Source organism: Nicotiana attenuata, chromosome 5 (assembly GCF_001879085.1).
Source record: "Nicotiana attenuata strain UT chromosome 5, NIATTr2, whole genome shotgun sequence".
NCBI lineage: Eukaryota > Viridiplantae > Streptophyta > Magnoliopsida > Solanales > Solanaceae > Nicotiana > Nicotiana attenuata.
Window position 1 is genome coordinate 8892582 of NC_031993.1, and position 19725 is coordinate 8912306.

General features: G+C 37.5%; 3 protein-coding genes across 3 annotated transcripts; all 3 read right to left on the reverse strand.

Annotated features, from left to right (window-relative positions):
• LOC109225262 (HMG-Y-related protein A-like) lies at positions 2339-3970 on the reverse strand. The gene is made up of 2 exons (XM_019389866.1): positions 3800-3970; positions 2339-3283 (listed from the first exon to the last, which is right to left on the reverse strand). Exons 1-2 carry the CDS (start codon positions 3839-3841, stop codon positions 2843-2845), a joined length of 483 nt encoding a protein of 160 aa, XP_019245411.1. The 5' UTR covers positions 3842-3970; the 3' UTR covers positions 2339-2842.
• LOC109225941 lies at positions 6467-7273 on the reverse strand. Its single transcript, XM_019390749.1, has one exon. It carries the CDS (start codon positions 7271-7273, stop codon positions 6467-6469), a length of 807 nt encoding a protein of 268 aa, XP_019246294.1.
• Positions 18158-19345, reverse strand: LOC109225942. Its single transcript, XM_019390750.1, has one exon. The coding sequence runs from the start codon at positions 19343-19345 to the stop codon at positions 18158-18160; it is 1188 nt and encodes a 395-aa protein (XP_019246295.1).

Genomic DNA, 19725 nt, shown 5'->3' on the forward strand with positions numbered 1-19725 from the left:
GGGGGGGATAAGTGGCTCACGAAGAATGGAAAGAAACATATTATATTTGATCTCTAAGTCCGTACATAGCAATGCTGGGTGGGTCATCACTTGTAGGAATACATAATGCTAATTCATGTTCCACACGGCCAAGGAAGCATCGGTTTTTAATCTCATTATGACTTGGTCGTTTGGAAGAGCAATTAATTCGATCAGAATAGTGGAATAGAAGGCAGTAAAAGAATTAAGTACTCCTTTCTTATCCAATCGCCCCGCGAAGACAGACGTTTGGAAAGGTTCTTGAGATTCTCAATCGCTCTTTTTAGTGGGGAGGAATAGTGCGGGAAGGGAGCAAGACAAGCCGAGCCACTAGTAGAGTAAGCCCTAGGCACAACCAATAAGGAAATTGAACAAGTGAATGGCAATAGTCAAACAATGGTGCTACTCTGTGGTCCTTGTATGTCAACAAAAATGACAACTTTGGCAAAGATTCTATAGATGTACCAAGACAAGACCATAATGATGGACCATCATGTTGTCCTTCATCTTTCTGCAGTTTCTGTTGAAAAAAGATATTAAACTAGGAGTGGTCCTGGTGCTTGACATGTGCCAATTTCCTAACGTTACACCCTTATCTAAATTTATAGATTTGATACTTCTGCTGAATGTCTACTTTTGCTACAATTTCAAACTATACTTGATAAGTAGGAATGTGCTAAGCTAATTCAAAGAGTAGTAGTTAACTTTTGGCCTTTGGGGCAGGTCACTTGACCAATAGGCAAACCTTCAAAGTTAAAAATCAAAAGATTTAGCTAGCGTTTGGTCATAGATCCCAAATTTATTTTGAAAAATCTGATTTGGGTGAAGTTTGGTTTGAAGATGAAAATGTGTTTGGACATACGTTTTCAAAACATATTTCCAACTTTATTTTGTAAAAACATGTATATAATTCCCAAGTTTTGGGATTTTGGCCCAAAATCATCAATAGGGGTGATTTTGGGATTTGGGGTTTGGGATTTTGCCAAAATGTGGGCAAAATCTATGACCAAACATGAGTTTTGAAAATAAATCCTAAATTTATTTTGGCAAAACTCATGGCCAAACGGGACCTTAGGCGTTGATCAGGTGCCAGCCCCAAAGGTCAAAAGTTCAAAAGCAACTCATTTCAAGGTCATTTGTGTCATTGGCATAATATTGTGTGTTTTGAATCAAGCTTGATTTTTCCTAAAATTCCTCAAAGTTTCCCTACCTTATATATAGCTTTCTTCTTTTTTATCAACTATCAATATGATACTTTATTTACATTTCACACATCCAATATATAAACTCTGCAAACACTACTTTAAAATTCTAGATTCGCTTCTCACTAACGCTCATAGTACAGCCAAATGTCTTTATAGTAGCCTCGTTTGTTCCGATATTTTTTGGCTGCTATAGTGAAGTGTTATTATAAAAAATATATATTATAACATAATATTAAAATCGATTCCAAGAGAAGCATGACTTTTATAGTAAACGAATGTTATATGAGGATGCTGTTATAGAGAGGTCTCACTGTATTTTTCATTGCATCCAATCACAGCTTCCACCAACAACAAATTCTGACCCTTCAACACGAATCCAGACACATAAGAAGATTCCAACAATCTGCTGCTCCCACCACCAGGAGGCATCAAAGGACTTGTCGTATTAGATCAAGATTCCAACCCCAAGTGGAACCTTAGACAAAGACATGATTATAGTAACAATTTTTTATATGGATAAGAGATAATGTCTCCATATAGAGACTATCTAGTTCGTACACATGATGTGCTTTCTCCAACAAAACCTGTTAACTCATGTTCTTTTTATCTACTCCAATGTCTTCATTTCATTATCTTCTTATCCAATAGTAATATTATTATTTTTCAACTTGAGCTCCATCACAAACTCACTTTAGCAGTCACCATCAACAACTAACTCCAAACCCAACCAATGTTAAACAAGTTTAGTTTGTATATTTTCTTGTCACAACTCTCATCCATCTAATTCAACAACAACAACAATAACATAAACCTCAATCCCAAACAAACAAACACAATTCAATAAGTTTGGAAAATATTTAATTATAAGACTCAAAAATTTCTTTTTTAAGAGTATGGTGGCATCCAATAATTCAACTTCTACTAATTCATCAAATAACCTACTACTACAACACAAGTATGAGTCATGATAAATTTGCCCCACAAAAGTATATGAATGATGCTAATCTTGTAACTGAGATTCAAACCTACAATTTACATAATACTACAACCACTCAATCACACCTTTGGGACAAGTTAGGACTCCAAACTAACATAGTTCAATGGTAAAAGGACAGTTTCAAAATGATGCATTCTAATTTTAACATATAGATAGCAGAGTGAAAAGTACAGCAATTACACATAGTAACAAGGATTACTAGGATTACAGATCTCCCTTCAGTGAATCTTGAACAAAGAGCTAAGCACATACACAATCCTACTAGAACTACACAAGTCATAATCCACTACAAGTAGAGGTATTAACCAAGAGGAGATCCTACTAATAAAAGGGCTGCTACACTAAGCTTACAATAAGCTACCACTATACGCAGGATTTGAGAAAGAGCCAGACCACCTCAGTACCACATCAGTCCACTGGTCGCAATCAGGTTCGAGAAAGAGCCAAACCACATCAAAAGAGCCAAACCACATCAGTTGCACCACTTTGAATCCCCAACCCCTAGTCACACGACAACAAAGCGATAGTAATACCAAACAAAGAGAAAAATAAGACAACTAAGTCATAACTAGAGTCATCACCATCAACAGATCTAGTCCAACAATAAGCCTCCAATTTTTTTTCAGCTTTCCTCTACATCATCATCATCTTGTGCAGGCTGTGGCCTAACTTTCCTAGGCCTACCCCTAGGCTTCCCAGAAGCATTGGGGGCAGGTGTTGGCTTTGGCTTTTTTGAAGTAGGTGGTGCATTGGGATCTTTTCTTGGTCGTCCTCTTGGCCTTGGTGATGCAATTTCTGCAGATTCTACACCAGGTGGCAAAGAAACTTTTGGCTTTGGTGGTCTGCCTCTACCCCTTTTCTGAGGAACATCTGTACCAGGTTTCATGTAATTGTTCTTGAGGAAAATGAGCTCTCCAGTTTGCTTCATGTTGTCCAAATGTAAAGTTAGAAACTCTGAATGATCTTTACCCAGATCTCCATATTTTGATTCAATGTAAGTTGATATTGCTGACTTGTTTGAACCCCCTTCTTGATTTAGTGCTTCAATGGCTTCATATATCATCTGTTAAAACAAAACTCAAATCTTTATTTTTAGATTCTTGTTTTTTCTTTTCTTTCTTTTTCAAGAAACAAACATGCAGATCTGTTAAAAAAAGCATTCTTGATATCATATATGCTCATGTGGGAGCCATTAAAGAACTAAAAATAGTCACTTTAAACTACTCAATTTTTTCTCTTTTTCAAAAAAAATTCTAGGGAATTGAACAACAATTGCAAAAACTCAAACTTTACAAGCACCAAGTCCTGAAAAATTAGAGAAATATTAAGTGAATTACCCATAACAAAGGCAAAAACCTAGAATTTTTTTTCTAGTTTATATTACAATGAGGGTTAAAGGGTTCTTGCATGTAACTTTTAAGATTACATCTTTCATCAAGAACTAAGAAAAAATCACTGAAGTATGTGTAAAAAAATCATATATAGGACTTTAGGGGTATAATTATGAGCTAAAAATGTTAAAAAATGAGATGCAAAAAAATGAAAAAAGTAAAAAGGGAAAGTAGAAAGCTTGGTTTACCTCAGGGTATGATGGAGGTTTGTTGAAGCTTTCAGTTGCCATGGCACACACACAGTGAAAAAGAGAGAAAGAGAGAAAGAGAGCAGAGATGTCCCTACAAAGAAAGAAGAGTTGTCAGCTTCTAAAGCACAGTGGAAAATTGCTACTCATAAACTAGGAATCAAAGAACTAAAGAGAGAATATCTGGACCAGAAAAAAACAAAGTATACTAAATGAGTGGCTGAAGATTATGGATTGGAACAAAATCCAACGGTTAAGAATCTTACTTACATTGTGTTACAAGGATATATGACGTGGCTTTCTTGTTGTCTTTTTGGGATTCAACAATGGGCTATAACTTTAATGAACGCTAAGCCCATCTCATAACAGGACGAACGCTATCCTAGTGCAGCCCACTTAGTAAGGCCCGTTCTTTTTGTTTCAATAAAATAGGAGAAAATATTTAGGAATTAGCCAGAATTTATTTTGTTCTACAAAATTTGAACTAAATTTTTTAATTTCAAGACTGTGTCCTGAAAAATTAAACTGAAAAATTAAAATTCAAGATCCATTGGCTAATTCCTAAATAGAAGTCCTCTAGAATGACTATCTGTTTTTTTTTTTTGTGGTAACTAAAAGATTTTATTTACCAAGTATAAGTATTTACATACTAACAAAATTGAGACTAACTTTCTATATTTGCTCCTGCTGGACATGAAGCCCCAGCTAAGAGTTTTCTAACCTTGTTACGCTCTCTCTTCTACATATCTTCTCATATACTATATCAGGGTGCCAATTCAGTGTATTCATGATTCTATCTAAACTAGGAAAAATCTTAGCTCTAACATGTATTTCCTGAATAATTAGTCTAAGGATGGCCTTAGCAGATCTCTTCTTCTGCTTGAAGATAACAGTGTTCCTCTCTTGCCAAATATGGTAACCTGCTGCTGCTATTGACATTTTGCATACTGCTGCCCCTCCACTTTTGCCTTTGGCCTTCTTTTCTATCCACTTCAGCTCTTCCTGCCAATCTAGCTTTGCTCTCTGGATGCCTTGCCATTGTAGGAGTTGCTGTCATATAGTTGATGATATTTCACATTCAAAAAATAAGTGTTGTAAGGTTTCATTTTCTTTTTGATAGAGTGAGTATGTTTTGTCTACATCCCCCGCCTTGCTAGCCTTTCTTTTGTAGCTAACCTCTCTTGTATTGCCAATCTTAGAATGAAGATCCACTTTGGCAGTCCATGATTATTACAAACTAGTTTTCTCCATGACACCTTCTGAAACTCCCCTTGCATAGCTTTGTATATGTGTCTTATAGAGAATCTCTCCATCATATTCACCTCCTCTTCTGTATATCCAGCAACCTCAAAGTATTTTCTTGCCTTGAAAATTTTTTGGATGACCCACGATGCACTTTTTTGTTCTGTTTTTCATATAGTATTCCCCTTTATGTAGTATGCATGAATCCACTGGACCCACAATTTTTCCTTCTTTGTACAAATGTTCCATAAGAGCTTGCAAATAGATGCTTTATTCCACAGCTCCACATTGATGTAATTTAGACCTCCTGCTACCTTTGGAGCATATAGGTGTCCCATGCAATCAATGCCTTTCTAGAAGGTTCAGAAGTTCCTAACCATAAGAATCTTCTGCATATTGTATCTATGAACAGGATATTTTCTTTGGCAGAATGAAAATCTGAGCCCAAAATATTTGGATTGCAACCAGGACACTCTTGATTAGCATTGCTCTGCCTGCATATGACAAAAAATTTGTTGTCCAACATTGGATCCTGCTTAGCATTCAATCAATTAATGGTTCATATTGTACAACTGATAGCCTCTTTGTGCTCAAAGGGACCCCTAGGTATCTGAAAGGTAATTCTCCTTTAGTATATCCAAGCATGTCCACAATCTGTTGCTGAGTCATGTTGTTCACTCCTCCAAAATAAATACAACTTTTGTTTGGATTTGCAATTAATCTTGAGGCAACATAGAATACTTGGAATTGTTGATGAAGTATCTTGATTGATTGTATATCCCCTCTACAGAAAAGTAATAGATCATCAGCAAATCTCAATTGCACTAGGTTGACTTTGGCACATTTTGGGTGAAATTTGAATTTCTTGTTCTCCTTCAAAGGCTTTTGTAGTCTGCTCAGATGCTCCATGGCCATCACAAATAATACTGGTGATAGGGGATTCCCCTGCCCGAGTCTTTTCCTTGCCTCAAATGGTTTAGCTAGCTTCCCATTAATTATAACAGAGTAGGCAACTGTACTAATACATGCCATTATCCACTTCACAAATTTCTCAGGGAACCCCAGTTATCACTTGTTCAATGTATAACCATTCCACAGAATCATATGCTTTCTACATTTCAATTTTGAGCATGCGTCTTGGCGATATGCTCTTCCTCCCATAACCTTTGACCAATTCATGACTCATAATGATGTTATCAGTAATCATTCTGCCTGGCACAAAAGCTGTTTGGCAGTTATCTATTAGGCTCGTCATAACTTCCTGTAATCTTGTTGTTAGGACTTTTGATATTATCTTGTACAACACTGTGCAACAAGAAATAGGCCGAAATTCCTTGATGTTAGTTGGGTTCTTAACTTTAGGTATCAAGGTAATAGTGGTGCAGTTAATGGCTCTGCACATTTCAGTAGTTTCAAAGAACTCCATTACTGCTGTAGTAACATCATCACCCAATATGTGCCATGTCTTCTTGAAAAAGAATTATAACCATCACATCCTGGTGCTTTATTATCATCAATGTCTTGCATAGCTTTCTTCACTTCCTTTTTAGTAATAGGCTTGATTAGCTGCAGTTGTTGTTGCCTGTTCAAAGTATAGCCATTCTGCATGATTTCTAGGATAACTACTGACAGTTGTGGAGCTGTTGTACCAAGTAGTTTTTTGTAGAATCTCAGTATGTCCTCTTCTACTTCAGTAGCACTTTGGAGAATTTGCCCTGCACTGTCAATCAATCTGCCAATATGATTCCTTGCTTGTCTGTTTTTCACACAGGCATGGAAATATGCTGTGTTAGAATCCCCTAACTTAAGCCATTTGATTCTTGACTTCTGCTTCAAAACACTTTCCTCCACTTCCAACCATTTTGCCAACTCAAATTTAGCAGCTTTTTCTTGTAGTATTGCTTCATTATCATTTCCTGGAAGTGTCAGCTGCGCTTGAATGCCTTCTAATTTGTTCCTTGCTACTTCAATCTTGTGCCAAATATTGTTAAAATCTTGGCTGTTGAGCTGCTTTAGATCTCCTTTTAGTTTTTTGAGCTTATTCCACACATGTAGCATTGCAGTTCCCCTATACCTTTTTCTCCAGCATTGCTTGACTATATCATCAAAGTCTTGGTGGCTGGCCAAATAGTTGAAAAACTTGAAATGTCGCCTACCTTCTTGCTGGTTATTTTCAAAGGACAGTGGTATGAAAATCCTGGGTTTATAATGATCCCCTCCATGGCAGGCCATTTCTGAATCCACTCTGCATTAACCAATATTCTATCAATTCTACTATGAACATGATTGTTTGTCTAGGTGAACTTTATCCCCACTGATCTGAGTTCATCTAATCCAGTATCCATTATGAAGTTTTTAAGATCTCTCATCTCTATATCTTGTACTGGATTCCCTTGCATTTCTATCCTCAATAGACAGCATAGTATTGAAATCCCCCTTATTATTAAGCTCGGGCCATTGACTCCATTCATAGTTCCCTTTAGATCCTCCCATAGTATCTTCCGATCTTGTATAGTATGCATTCCATAGACTGCACCAAAGTTGAAATTAATATTGTGCTGTTTCATGCTCACCTGCTCTACTATATATTGTTCATGAACTCGAATAACCTCAAACTCCACCTTTGTTTGGTCCCATACTACACAGATCCTGCCTCCTGGTGCCTCATCATAATTAGCTACCCATTTTCAGTTACTAAACACCTTCTTCATTATTGGATCAACATTAGTTGCCTTGACTCTATTTTCTAGAATAGCCAGCTACCACATTATTCTCTCTACAAATTTTTTTTAGTTCTTTTTGCTTATACACTTTATTCAAACCCCTAACATTCCATGTTATGATATTCATCATGATATAGTAGTTGTTATAGGGCCTCCTCCTCTGTCACTTCTACTCTGCTGCCCTCTTGCTCCTTGAGCTTCAGATGATTGCACAATCTTCTGGGCAGTATCAACTAGTACTTTGAAAGCCTTGCCAATGTCTACTTCATTCTCTCTTGTGGCTCCCATATTCTTCTTTGATGCAAATTTTCCTCTAGCAAGTTGCCATTACTCTTCAGGTTCCTGTTGGATAGGCATTACTTTACCTTCTGATTTCATTTGTTCCATGATCTACCCTGAGCATCAATTTTATCCACATTGGGGTCAAGCACCCTCACTATTCTCCATTCTTGTTTTTGTTTTTGGTCACTACCTCTTTGCTGTCCTCCCTCTTGGTTCTGCTTCTTTTGGTCTCTACATGAGTGACCTATTTGACAACATGTCTGGCGATACTGAGGCTTCCAGTCATATTGTACCATCTGCTCGATCACCTTTCCCTTAGGGTCATATAATTTGATTGACCCTGGTAATGGCCTAGTAATATCCATTTCAATCAACACCCTAGAATATGAGACTCTATCAGCCACTATCGTACGTGCATCAGCGTACAATGGCTTTCCTAAACCACTCCCAATTTTGCTTAGGTCCTGGCGTTAAGTGGTAGCTTAGGGAATTTGACCCATAGAGGTATAGTTTTAAGCACTTTCTCATTGAAATCAAATCCTTCCGTCCATGGTGTAAGTATGATTGGTCTGATATTCATAGTATACAGACCATTCAGCATCACTTCATCCCTCTCTTCACCGCTATTCATCAAAATTATGAAATACCCATCATTATGAAAGAGTACCTTAGGTTTTCTGACTTTGCTCTACTGACTTGCTATGAATCGCTCAATTGCCCCAATAGTGTAGTATTTCCCACCACGTACAAGATTACAGCTCGATTCCACTTCTAATTTTCCTCTGTAATGTCTTCATCCAGCAATTCTACTACAACATCCCAGTCCTGTATCACCGGAGGAATATAGGATAGATTCATACCCTTAGATGCAAATTTGTTCTCATTAAACAGGCCTGCCCAAGATCTTCCCCCATTTCTAGTCTGTGCTGATTTCACCTCGTGCATGTTCTTCTCATTGTCGATCTCAGTACTTCTCTGTTCCTTTGGCAAGTTTGCATTTATTGTTCCATTGCTCTGTGATTTGCTCGTACTCGCACCACCAATTGAAGTCATCGGTGCAGCTACTCCTTTAGCTTTAGCGCTCACCATCAGTGTCAAGAGAGTGACTGGGCTCACCGGTGTTGCCAATTTAGTTCGAGCACTGGTTAGATCTGACCAATTTAGGTCATTGTCACTTTCCGGATTCAGATCTTCCTCTTGCATTTTCTCTTTAGCTTTTGCTGTTTGTTTTCCTTATTCTCGCGTGATGATGTCGGTTAATTTCCTTTCTACCACTGATGTTTTGCTGGTGATCTTCCTCCCATTTCCGGCGAAGGCGCAGGTCAGTTAGCACCTAATGTGCGCCGAGAAAAAAAAATAGATTTTTATATTTTTTTTACTATATTGCTTGTAATTATTTCACTATCTTGTGTATTTTTTTTACAATAAAATAAATACTTTTTGAGTAAGTTATATTCTAATATTTAGTTACCATATTAACGTAAAGAAAATGATTTTCCTCACTTTTAGGTGAAAGTCATTTATTCAAAGAACCACTTTGATTTTTAACTTCATTTAGTATAAGATTTATTTATATTGTGTATAAGTTAAATCATTGCGGATAAATCGTGGGCAAGAGATTAATTATACAAGCGTTTACGGTAAAAAATAGGGATATAAAAGGAAAGAATTTTTTTTATATATGTAAATAAATTAATTGTTTGACTTACTTAAGAATGGGTAGTATGAATAGTTTTTCTAACGCGTGAATTGCAATTGAATTGACAAGAAAAATAGTACAACTAGAATATAATATAAAAAAAATTAGTTTTTTCAAATGCTTATACTGCTTATAGAATAATATAAATAGTTATCATAACAGTTGCCTCAATGAAAAGAAATTTTAAAAAATTAAAATTGATAGAAATGTAGCTAAGATCAACAGTGTCTCAAAAAAGATTAAATATTGGCTATATTATCAATTGAAAAGAGATAGTTGAAAGAAATCGATTATAAGAAAAATTGTTAACAACTTCGTATCTCAAAAAATTAAAGGGCTACTTTTATTAATAGCAGACTATTAAAACATAATACAAAATATTAGCATTAATTAATAATTAACAAATATGACAGTAAAATATTTATACATATAGCAATTCAAATCAGCAAGAATCAAGCTACTTAAAAAGGCAGCCCTAATATTTAATATCTTTCCCTATTTTTTCTCTCTATTCCATAACATGTTTTTGTATTTGTTGGAAACCAATCCACTCCATATAAGATTTTTTTCTTTTCATACACGGACCTTTTTATACAACGTAATGTAGCAAAATTATACATCTTTATATTCAGATGAAATAAAATACATATATTTCATTAAAAAAAATATAATGTATGTTTGTGGTATATATACATTATAAATCATGTATTTTTAGGAAAATTCATGTATATATGCATATGTTGTTTATATAGGTCTTTATATTTAAATATATATCAACGATCCAATCCATAACATATTTTTTTCTTTTCATACATGGACCTTTTTATTCAACTTAATCCTAGCAAAACTATATATTAGTATATTGTAATGAAATAAAATACATATATTTCATGAAAAAAATAATGTGTTTGTGGTATATTACAAATCATGTGTTATTTAAGAAAAATCATGTATATATGCATATGTTATTTATACACTTATTATATTTAAATAGATATTGTTAATATACCATTTATATTTTGCACTAATATAACATGCATATTTGTATATATTATCCGTATATAAACAGTATATGTGATATATTTTTTCCCCATTTATGGGATCAAACTGGGTTTGTTGTTGTTGTTGTTATGTGACATATATTTTTTCTATATACATATTAGTGGCATGTTAATATTTTAGATCAAAATTTTATGTAAGGTATTTGCTAGCAATATACTTTGAATAATATCAATTTAATAATGCATTATGATGTATATATATAAGTTATATATGTGGTATAAATACATACATGTAAAAAATATATATGACAAATTGATGAAATATTTGCATTGTAAATTATCACAATATAATATACTTGAAATAAATTAAAGGTATATTTTGACTTAAAATAAAATTGTACAAAAACAAGTTTAATACTCAAAAAACAAAAAAAAAACTAAAATTCTCATTGTGCAGAGAAAATTATTTTTGAGATATTCTTCTTTCAGAATCTTTGATATATTTGGGTAAGTGTTATTTATGGAAGAGAAAAAAGAAATTATAAAAGAGTAAGGGAAAATAAAATGTAGTAAAAAGTGTATTAATATAGAGGGATCCCTTAGTTAATGAAGTTATCAACGTGAAAGTGCCAAAAAAGTAAAAAAAAAATGTATCTTTTTTGGAATAAACAAAGCTTGCTATCATTTATGAGAATATTATTTAAAAGGGAGCAACTATGTAAAAATGTCTAATTAATATTAATATAAACAAACTTCAAATAAAAATATAGTATATCATAACTTTTTAAAAATATTTAGGCATCACATTAAATTCTAGTTTTAGGCAACACATGTGTTTGAGCCGCCCCTACATTTGAGCAATATGTTTTCCCACTACCTCATCCATGAACCTGTCACGACCCAATTTCCCCTCCGTTGGGTATCGTGATGGCACCTAGTCTTAGGGGCTAGGTAAGCCTAACTTGTACTGAATAACAACAATAATAATTAAAATTTAGCAGTCTCGAAATAGAAGCCTCTACAAAATTTACAATTTTCCAAAAACCGGTAGTACAAGTCATAAGCTCTAGAGAGTTTACTACAACTTCTAAATACAACTGTTTGGAAATAAGTAAAAATAATGTGAATAATAAATAGGAAGGTGACTCCGAAGCCGGCGAACGCAGTAGTAGGTTTACCATGAGTACAACTACTTGGATCTGTACAAAAAAAATTTACAGAAGTGTAGTATGAGCACACCACAGCGGTGCCCAGTAAGTATCAAGACTGACCTCGGTGGAGTAGTGACGAGGAACAGTCAAGACACCTACTGGTCTAATAAACTGAACAAGTATAAGTATAGGAACAACAGTGTAAGATTTCTATATAAAGACTACAAAATATGATTAACAATACCGTAATTGCAATAAGAAAGGAAACAACAAGTATCAGCGGAATACCATAATAATGACACAGAAGAGTGAGCGGGAACACAACTTAAATCCGAAATCACAGGTGCAGCAAGAACAAGTAACAACTCACAACTACAATCGCTTTCACATCAGATTTTAGTCAACAAGATCCGCGAGGTACCGAACCCCGGACAAATCACAACTCACGAGTCTCAATGCCTGAACCCTAACACTTGGCATCCTATGCCCTCATCATACCTCATAACCGCACTGACGACTCACGTTCCAAATAGAGCCATTCTCACATAGAAGGCAAGTAAACAAGAGTGTGCATCTATACTCAATAATTTCAAGAAAACCTCTTATCTGAGGGGGTTTGCTTTTACTACGTTCCAGCTTAAGGGAGCGGCTTATCAGTGGTGGCGGGCGTATGAGTTGGGTAGCCCGGCCGATGCAGCTTCACTTACATGGGTTCAGTTTTCAGAGATGTTCCTGAGAGAGTTTGTACCTCAGTCCCTTCGGGATGCATGGCGCACGAAGTTTGAGCAGTTGTGCCAGGGCACTATGTCAGTATCGGAGTATGCTGTTAGATTTAGTGATTTGGCTAGACATGCTCCTGCTTTGGTCGCTACAGTTAGGGGGCGTGTCCGTAGATTCATTGAGGGGCTCATGCATGATATTTGGTTCAGCATGGCTCGGGAGTGGAGTCAGATGTTTCATTTCAGCAGGTGGTAGGGATCGCTCGCCGGTTAAAGGGCATGTGGGACAAAGAGCGAAATGACAGGCGGGGCCAAGATCCAGGGCAGACGAGGTCAGGAGAGAGAGGATAGGGAGGCTAGGAGGCCTCGTAGACCGGAGAGATCTTCTGGTCCATATTTTGGAGGCAGGGTGCGGCATGGTAGAGGTTTTGCGAGTCAGCCAGTTCAGTTTGCACTTCAGGCTTCGCACGATGTTTCAGGTACTCATGGGTTTCAGAGCACCCGTACTGCACAGTTCCTACAACCATGATCACGCCCAACTATGCCTTGTAAGAAGGACTAAGCGGTCGTTGAAAATATAATTCGGTTCAAGTCCGGAGTCGAATCCCACAGGGAACTAACCTATTTACTACAACTTTTAACACCGTTAATGATAAGCTCAGACAATTCCCGGATGCAAGATTTTTAATGGATAATGAGTAGAATTTAGTTAACTAAGGAAAAATGACAATAAAACTAGGAATAAAGTTGAATTCAATGGTAAAAGGGTCTAGGGCTATTGATTTTCCCAATTGTTGGATTAAATCCTGACACGTTAGCTATAATCTCGCCATAACACTCTATGAGGAGTATGAGTTCTGGGCTACCGCAATTATCTCTTGATCAATTACGATAATTACTAGAAGCATTCTCTCGAACTACTCTGGTTAACAATTTATGCAACTCAGAATTATCCCACCAAAGCTTCGTTATCTCTAGCCCCGCTTTTAAATTCAAGAAATTAATTTCTTAACTTACCCGAAGATAGTGTTGTTCAACAAACAATCTAACCAAGGGTTCTTTCTCAAGCGACACAAGATAACTAGACACGATTAATCAAGGGTCCATTCAATTAATCACAAGACAACACGTAGTTGAACAATCATAGAGTAAAATAGCTCAATTATATCAAACAGAGTCAAGACTTCATCCAACAATTGGTTCCATAAACCCTAGATGACGGGTTTAGCTACTCATACTAATAGATAAAAATTCAATATAGAAAGTCATAATCAACAATGGAATTAAGAAGAAGAAGATGAAAACTCTTAGGGAAATTCTCTGTCTTCCTCTGGTGTTCTTGCCTCCAAAATCTCTCTAAAAACAGCTATCCCCCTCTTCTGGGCGAATTAGGCTTCATATAGGTTTAGGTTAGTTGCCTTAGAAATTACATAATTGACCCTAGGTTATTGTTCTCCGTCAGCCCGTCCACGGTCGTGGATTTGACCGCGGATCTGGCCGCGGATTTCACCTAGTGTTCTGCCTTCAGCGCGTGGCCAATGCGTGGTCAATCCGCGACCGCGCACCTGGAGGGGACTTCACCACTTGCTTTTCTTTCTCCTTTTCGACCGTGCTAACCTCCGATTGGCCTTCCACGCTCCATATTGACTCCAAAACACTCTTTAGCTTCCTCATAGCTCGAAGTGGCTCCTGCAAAGCATAAAATTCTTAAATAGAGCAATTTGTTATCTTTTAGCATTTAAATATCAATAAAGTGCGGCTAAATTAAAGTGTAAATAGGATCTAAATTGCATAAATATAGCCTACTATCAACACCCCACACTTAACCATTGCTCGTCCTCGAGCAATCAAACCACACTCTACAGAGGCCTAACTTCCCTGAGCGACTTCTCTAACTCGTCACACCAAGAATATTCCACATAGATTGAGTGCATTAGTGTAACATGTACACCTCAAGAGTTGACTCCCGCGAGCCACGCAATAGTCCTACCCGGCTTACTTACTCTAACTCAGAGGTCAAGACTTACCTCTCCTTCATGAATCAAGTGTCTGCTCACAACAAAAGAGACTCATTCCACATTCAATAAAATTCACGCACACTGAGGAACTTCAAAATGAACATAATTCACTCACCCTCAGAAATGCCACCATTATCTACCATTTTCTGTAATTTTTTGCTAAGAACAAATAATCATAACACGTTAGTAAAAGAGCCAGGGACCAGCTTAATTACACGACTGTCTAGGCCCCACGGTGGACGCCAATCTATTTATCCATAAAATAATATATTTGAATTTATACGTGATTTCTAGACAAGTGAATTAGTTTGATCCTGAAATAGTACAAGAATTGAAGAATTATGCAATACTTGGCCTTGAAATGAAGACGAAATAGCAAAAACAGTCATTCCGATTGTAAAGCTTCAGGGCACAACGGTAATGAAATCAAAAAGTAAGAAGGTGAAATTGTATAAAGCTTTGAATAGATTATACCGTGAGTGAGTTTGCCAGAAAATTCATGTCTAGTGCAGTGATAGCAGAGCTCACTATTTATAGTTGCACCTACGGAACAAGGTCCTAGGATCATGCCCTTCTTTAATGTCAATTATGAGGTTCATTGAAGAATGTGTAACGGCGAGCATAAATGGCAAATTCTTTGTAACGGGCAGTGTATTAAATGATGTAGAAAATTCCCCATTAAATCCTACCGGGTGGCAGGTATTTATTGCTTATTCATGAGTGTTATTCTTTCCGGTAACAAATGGAGCAGTTGTCTTCGATTTTAGCTATCTTCTGTCTTCGGCTCCACGTGTCACTTTCTTGTGCAATTACCTAACATATGATATTTTTACCCTATACAACTCTTTTAGTGGTAATTAACCTCAATCAATATTATCAATAGTTTGGAAATATTTATTTAATGATACGGGTAGAATTAAAAAAAGTTCTCTTGATTTATTAAAGTAGACAAATAGGAAAAACAATACATTAGACAAGTAAAAAAAGAACGAGTAAGCATTTACTCTTCATACTTGACAAAACTAGTTGTTCGAAATATTTATCATTTTGAGAGTACCGATAAAGGATTAAGATCAATTTTTTTGTAAAGAAATGCATGTCGTAAACATATTCTTTTGAGACATGCACTACGAGTGTAAGGGGCCGTTTAGTAAGATGTATAAGATTAATATCGAATATGGCGTATTAGTAATGTTCGAATTATTAATGTTAAGTTTAGTTATGTTAGAACTAGTTATTCTGAGATTATTTTATATCGACTGTATAGTTTGGTATATTAATGATTTTGAAAGGGACAGTTCTGTTTTTATACATGTTTATTCATGTATTAAAAATTATAGTATTATTATGCCATGGCTTGTTATGTATATGAATAATACTGAATAGGGTATATAACTATTGAGAAACACCATCAAACAAAAGATTAATNCTTTGGCACTAATCGCAACTTTTCACCCGAGCATGGGAATCCTTGAACAGAGTTGGCCAATACAAACCCGATTCCAACACCTTAGCCGCTGTCCAAATTCCTCCAAAGTGTCCACCATATGGTGAAGCATGGCAAGCCTGCAAAATAGAATGTTGATCTTTCTCGGGGATACACCTCCGGATCATGTTATCTACACACACTTTAAAAAGTAGAGGTTCATCCCAATAATAAGACCGACAATCGCGAAAGAAATTTTTCTTTTGAATTGAAGAGAGTTCATAAGGTACAATACCGCTTGCTAATTAATTAGCAATATCAGCATAACATGGCTTCTCCTCCATTGTCACTGCTAGTAACTGTTCATCCGGGAATGTCTCTGTTATATCTTCAACCTCTACCTTCTTTTCAGCTCCTTCCAACCTTGAGAGGTGGTCTGCTACTTGGTTCTCTATCCCTTTTCTGTCACGGATCTCCAAATCAAATTCTTGTAGCAAAAGAACCCAGCAGATCAAGCGTGGCTTTGACTCCTTCTTTGCTATCAAGTACCTAATTGCTGCATGGTCAGTATAAACAATAACTTTTGAACCAATCAAGTACCACCTGAATTTGTCGAATGCAAAAACTATAGACACCATCTCTTTTTCCGTCACGGTGTAATTGAGCTGTGCACCGCTTAGCGTTCTGCTTGCATAGTAAATTGGGTGCATCAGCTTGTCCTTTCGCTGCCCCAAGACTGCTCCTATAGCATAGTCACTTGCGTCACACATGAGCTCGAACGGTTGCTCCCAGTTGGGTGCAACAATGATGGGTGCAGTCACCAGTCTCTTCTTCAGCTCCTCAAATGCCAACCTGCAATCATTAGAAAACACAAAGGGTTGATCCTTTTTAAGGAGTTTACATAAAGGGTTAGCAATCTTAGAGAAATCTTTTATGAATCGCCTGTAGAACCCGACGTTCCCAAGGAAACTTCTCACCGCCTTGACCGAAGTGGGCAGTGGCAACTTCTCAATCACGTCAACCTTAGCATGGTTGACCTGAATTCCTTTACTGGACACTCGATACCCCAACACTATCCCTTCTTGTACCATAAAATGGCACTTTTCCCAGTTCAACACTAAATTTGTCTCCACACATCTTCTGAGCACTTTTCTTAAATTGTGAAAATAGTCTTTGAATGAATCCCCTACCACGGAGAAATCATCCATAAATACCTCCATAATGTCTTTAACCATATCCGTGAAAATGGCTAACATACACCGCTGGAATGTAGCCGGTGCATTGCAAAGTCCAAAAGGCATTATCCGAAAGGCAAAGATGCCATACGGACAGGTGAAGGATGTTTTCTCTCTATCTTCAGGGGCTATGGAGATCTGATTGTACCCCGAAAATACATCCAAGAAACAGAAGTGAGACCGCCCAGCCAATCTGTCCAACATTTGGTCGATCAATGGCAAGGGAAAATGGTCCTTCCAGGTGGCTGTGTTCAATTTCCGACAATCCATTCAAATCCTCCACCCCGTGACTGTACGAGTGGAGATCAACTCGTTATTCTCATTTTGTACGACAGTCATTCCTCCCTTCTTCGACACGCACTGAACAGGGCTAACCCAGTTGCTGTCAGAGATGGGGAAGATGATACCCGCATCTAGCTACTTGATCACTTCCTTCTTCACCACCTCTTTCATATTTGGGTTCATCCGTCCTGGATGTTCTCTAGAAGGTTTGTGCCGCTCTTCCAAGAGAATCTTGTAGATGCAAAAGGTTGGGCTGATACCCTTTATGTTTGCCATGGTGCTTACATTTTTGTAACACCTGTAAGAGTTCCTCTACCTGCACAACTAGCAAACCTAATGATATAATAACAGGAAAAGTAGAATTAGGCCCTAAGAAAGCGTACCTGAGGTGAGCTGGAAGCGGTTTCAGGTCCAACTGTGGTGGCTCCTCTATCGATGGTTTTGCAGGAAGTGTTGCTCTCTCTTCTAAGCATAGGGGTTCGAACAGGGGTTCCCTTTTCCAGAGCCCTTGACCCTCGAGGGCCATGACCCACTCCTCCAACCCTTCAGCATCCATCTCTTCCAAGTTCATCAAACAGGCTTATAGTGGATCCCTGACATTAGTGGTCTCATCCTCCTCTTGCAGTATTACATCCACGGCCTTCACTAGCGAGCAATTTGCAAATTCGCTGGGTCTCCTCATGGATTGTTGAACGTTGAATATTATTTCTTCATTGTTCAACCTCACTTTCAACTCTCCAGTCTCACAATCAATCAATGCTCTCCTAGTGGCTAAAAATGGCCTTCCCAAAATGATTGGTATCTCTTCAGCCACTTGACAGTCAAGAATGACGAAGTCTATAGGGAATACAAACTTTCCCACTTGAACAAGCACATCATCAAGAATTCCTGTCAGTCTTTTGACTGCGCGATCAGCCAGTTGAAGCAACATTGAGGTCAGTCTAGCTCTGCCAATGCCCAATTTTGTATAGATTGCCAATGGCATCAAGTTTATACTGGCTCCCAAGTCACATAATGCTTTAGCAAAAGAATAACGCCCAATGGTGCATGGGATAGTGAAACTACCTGGATCAGACACCTTTTGAGCCATAGGCCTTGTCACTACCGCGCTGCAGGTCTGCGTCAGAGTTACAGTAGATAGGTACTGGAAGTCAAATTTTTGCGACATCAGGTCCTTCATCATTTTTGCATACCCTGGCATTTCCCTCAAAGCGTCCATCAGTGGAATATTTAATTGAATTTGTCTGAGCATTTCCATGAATTTTCTGTATTGATCATCTTTATTTTGCTTTGCCAACCTCTGAGGGAATAGTGCAGGAGTCAACCTCTGCCCACTGCTTTGTGTCTTTTCTTTGTTGGAAGCTTTTTCTACCACCTGTTCTGGGAGTTGTTCACCTTCCTTCTCCTTACCCTTGTCAACCTGTGCCTGTTCAATTACAACCTCGGTGAGCTCTGCTGACCCACCTGTCTCTAATATAACTGGAGTAGTTCGCGTTGTCTCTCTCCTAGATTGAGCAACTTCTTGCTCCGTATCCAAAACTCTTCCATTCCTGAGACTCACTGCCATTAGCTGATTTGGGTTCTGCTCCTTTGGATTAATGTTTGTATCTGCAGGCAATGTTCCTTGTGGGCGATTTTTCAAGGCCATAGATAGCTGTCCCAATTGAGTTTCAATTCCTTTGATTGCTGAATCATGTGCAGCTAACTTCTCTTGCATCTTTCCATTTGTCCCAATGAGTTGTTGCAGCATGCCCCTGATTTCGATCATGTTACTGTCCTGCTGTTGATGAGGTGGTTGGTATGCCAACTGTTGCTGGTGCTGCTGATTACAACGCTGCTACCTTTGATAAGGCACGACTTGGCCTTGTGGTCGTGCTCCTCCTGGATTGGGGTTGTGTTGTGGTTGGTTTGGTCTGTACTGCTGGTTTGATGTTGGTCCCCATTGCTGTCCACCTTGCCTCTGACCTCCGAAATTATTGACATAATTCATGTCTTCTCTGATGCCCTGGTTGTCATTTTCTCCACTCCACGAGCATACATATGACTGGATTATGCAAGGAGTGCATAAGCCTCCATTTGTGGTATCAACAATGTGCACCTTTTTACTACCCATCTCATCAATTTTCATTGTCAGCAAGCTCATCTGGC